Source organism: Dendroctonus ponderosae, unplaced genomic scaffold (assembly GCF_020466585.1).
Source record: "Dendroctonus ponderosae isolate FM_Combo_2020 unplaced genomic scaffold, Dpon_F_20191213v2 Dpon_F_20191213_5, whole genome shotgun sequence".
Classification (NCBI taxonomy): Eukaryota; Metazoa; Arthropoda; class Insecta; order Coleoptera; family Curculionidae; genus Dendroctonus; species Dendroctonus ponderosae.
This window is the reverse complement of record NW_026018715.1, coordinates 15360923-15364996: the sequence shown is the minus strand read 5'-3', so window position 1 is coordinate 15364996 and position 4074 is coordinate 15360923. Positions and strand designations below refer to the sequence as shown.

Below are 4074 nucleotides of genomic sequence, written 5' to 3'. Positions count from 1 at the left end.
TATGTAGTTCACAACATGTCGACACATAATTGGGAGTTTTTCAATACGTTTAGTCTCTGTAAACCGATTTAAGCAAACAGGCACATCCAAAGTCCGTTTTTCCTTCATAAAATCATGTTAGCGCATTTCATATATTACCGAGTTGGCCTTCAACAAGCTGTACACTATTCGACGGTTTGTTGTAACAAGGACAATAAAATGCATCTTATTACGAAGGGTGTTTTGCTTTTTCCACCGCCTTTTAATGAGAAAACAAACAGAATAAGAACATATTAAAATATTCCATTTATTTCTTCATAATTTAACTAATACTTTTAACATCAATTAAATTATAAACCGTATTTACACAATCACCTAACTACAAATCACTACCAAAATAGCTTCTTTTATCGGAAGTGTAAAAATGTATTGTTTCGCTTTTGTACAATATAAAATGATTTTGATATACTTCGAAACAATCTGCCCCAATAAACGCAAATCGGTCTCTCAGCCCATCTTTGCTGAACGGTAAAACTTGTTTTTAAACCAACTGTTTTGCTATCCTGATTTGTACCATAATTTCCTCTGCCTATATTATAAAAGATTCTAAAAAAATGTACAATTCTAGAGATGCGATTTATAGAACGTTGAACGCATAATTTATTAAGTTGCGACCCTTAGGGGTCCCAATAGTGGCTAAAGAAGAAAGGCTTTGGCGGTGCAAAAGTAGTTAGCGTAGTTTATAATCTTCCAATCTTTGATATGTAAAAGTACATAAAATAACATTTTTACAATATATACATATCCAGTTTAAGCTCGAATTTACCGTCTAATATCGCATCAACTGAGAATTTGTACGAAATTAGACAATCGAATTCAAGGCGTATCTTTACAAGGCACTCTCGTAGGTCCTAACTAATCAAATAAAACATCTTAAAGACACGACATTTCAAATAAGGGGCATTCGACCTAAGGGATGGAAACAATAATGTGTGCCACTTGAGCTGCACCCCCATTTAAACTCAACAAAAAACAAGTTACTATATAAACTAATCAAATCAACCAACCATATTATATACATTGGCTATAAATATATAAAATCTGTCACAAGCCTTCATGTATGACAATATTTACAACCCTTTAAATATGTAGATAGCAACGGGATTTTTCAATTGCCTCGCCCAAACAACTTAATGCATTGTTTGCGAACTGAGGTCACTTAAAGAAAGCAGTTGAAGTGTTGAGAAGGAAAAACAAGTTGGAACAAGAACATTGATTTAGGGACTCCGTCAGCCAGTTCTAATGTAGAACCGTTGCTAAATCAATCGGTAACTCAATGTACAATTGTACATTTAACTAATATGTACAAATATCAGAGTCACGATGCAATACAAAAAACAATCAAGTTTAAGCTATTTACCACAGAAGACCCGAATGTCCACCACGCATACTCATTCCGTCTTCTGCTGGCAATACAGTTCTTTGAGCGCTTTCAATTCGTCGATTAGCGCCTTGTTTTGATTCTCCAGCACCGCCACTCGGTTCTCCAAACACTTTATATATTCCTTCTTTTTCCTTCGACATTCTCGAGCCGCTTCCCGGTTTTTAAGTAGTCTCATTTCGCGTTTTCTCGCCTGGTCCTCACCGCCCCCTTGGTTTATGCTGCCCGTCTGCGCCACAACTGAAACAAATCAACGTGTTTTTCTTGAAGTTTCACCGATTAACAATAAAAAAAACAAATATTTACCAGGCACAAAGAATTCCTGGCCGGGGGAATACTGAACAATTGCTCCTCCTGCGGTCGCATTAGTCATAGTCAGCGCATGAATTCCCTGGCCGCCGTCCCCGCTCGAAATTTGTATAGCTGTAGCGGGCAGAACTGCAAGCAAATTAAACTGAGTTTAGTCATTTTGAACGAGCAGTCTTAAGCGATTTATCCCACATAGAAGGGTAGACTCGTTAGAGCACCCCAATCAGTTCGTTACTCCATAATAGTGTAGTTTAAAGGCGAGCAAACTAGAAAACTAACCTGTGTGGTATGGGATAGAATGTGACGACAATTCACTCTCGGCCTCTGAGGAATTCTGCTCGATCTTGGGCTCTGCGAACATCGTAACAAAACCTTCAATTTAGAAAATTTCCACTGCATTACTTTGCGGTTTGTACAGAAACTAAATTTGGTCACAATCCATTGTTTTCTCATTTTGTCTACGGTAGTGATCCCATACCACAAAAACACGTTGAACCGACCGAAAGTCTAACAGGAAAGGGGCTATTTCAACAAACCTAGGTGGACGAATGCACTAATCTCTATTACACAATAGATTAGAAAACTTCAGCCCATACTTTGGCTCCGGAGTCGTTGAAATAGCCGCATTATCGATACTTTTGCACGTGCATGCAGATGGAAAATCCAAAAATTAAAACAATGGGTTTGTCCCCAGTAATGCATACTCAAACAAAACCACATACACAATCACTCTGAGCAGCAAGGATGGATTTGAGTTTACATTACGCCGCTCTAAGCATGCACGATTTCGGTGAACCAAATTTACTTTCTAGATGGCCAAAAATATGCCAAGTTCGACTGAGTAACCAACGCGGGAAGCGAATCGGTTCTTAGCGTATTTGCTACGTAAAAACACAGTCAGCCATGCAAAACGTTGATAATCAAAGAACCCAAACCAGAGTGAAACTAATGGAAAAGCCCCATGAGTTCTTTTGAAACAATGCTGACGAGGACGGTACTTCTAAGTGCTAAAAGTTATTAAATAAGCCAATCACCAAGAGGCTCGGCTCAACACAGAGCGGTTGCTTTTGCACAAAAACTGCTTCAATTCGGGAGAAAACAATATTTTGGCACTCATTAGCAAGCTGATTGCACAGCCTTAGCATGCTTAAGTAACATACCAGCTATCTCACCCCCTCCAAGATCGTTGAGTATTTTCCGGTATGAGGGCCGTCTTGTTAGCAGGTCGTGCCTCTTCTTTAGAGACTCATCGTCCGAAAAACTGTCATCGCTGCCTGTAGCTTCAACCACCTTAAAAAATCTACATGTAAATATCGTCATGGTTTGAACAGAATGTCTGATTTTGCCAGTTGTTTTAAACTAAATGTTGGTCCACAGAACACCTCTGAACTTAGTTAAGCCGGTGTCTCATGCATCCGTTTATACGAAAGTGTTTCTATTGGTTGGAGATCTGTCAATTCGTCCACCGTCTTACGAACGGAGAACGAATTGACAGATCAGACGGACTTTAGTCTACTCACATGTCAGAATCTTAGTTGCCACCTAGTCGCGAGAGCGTGAACTAATCAACCGAACAACCACCCGCATGTAAAACGTCCTACAATCTCACTTCTACTAACGATATTCGCATGCAAACAAACGCGATTAACATGGAATTAATTACCGGAGCTATAAAAAATTAAAATTAGTAGTGCCGGCGTTTTGACGTCACGCGCACCATAATTTATAGCTGGTGGGTCTTTAAATAAGTTGAAACCCCGACGGTTTATTGAAAGATAATTGAGCGGACTTTTGCAAATTGACGTCATTTGGGTTTCTGTTTGGGATCCCGATTAGATAACGCGTTCCACTTAAATTGGAAAAATGCGCGTGTAAAGTAATTTCATTTGAACTCAACAAGTGAAACTTTGAAACAAGTGGTTCTTGTTGGCAGCAGGGGCGGATCCAGCATTAAATTCAGGGGGGGGGTTATGTAGATAAGTCTTTTATCTATGAAATTCGAAAAATGATGGTCGTTTTGTGCAAGGGTGGCGCAAGATGACGCCTTTATTCGAAGTTTCTTAAGAACCATTAGAGCCACAGAATTCGTTTTCGCATCGTTGGATAGAAAATTGAAAAGTCCATTCAGTCGTAACAACGTTAGTGAGGAAATTCGAGTAGTTTTGACTCAGAAAGCGAAATTTGAATATCAAATACTCAGATGCAAGATTAGGCCAACATTTCATGTTTTCCGTCCCGTTTTTGCTCATTTCTCGGAGGCGAAATGAGCAAGAACGCTCATTTGTACATCATTCTAGAGAGAAATAAATGGCCTTTTTAGAAAGTGAACCATCGATAAGGAAATG

At 39.1% G+C, this 4074-nt stretch overlaps 1 protein-coding gene across 1 annotated transcript in view; it reads right to left on the bottom strand.

Annotated features, from left to right (window-relative positions):
* Positions 1–266: 266 nt before the first annotated feature.
* Positions 267–4074, bottom strand: part of LOC109539109 (cyclic AMP-dependent transcription factor ATF-1) — a gene marked incomplete in the record, with an annotated part of 7978 nt that continues 4170 nt past the window's right edge. Inside the window, 4 exon segments of the mRNA XM_048666886.1 lie at positions 267–1660; positions 1727–1858; positions 2009–2080; positions 2890–3019. Coding sequence (XP_048522843.1) covers positions 1431–1660; positions 1727–1858; positions 2009–2080; positions 2890–3019 — 564 coding nt within the window.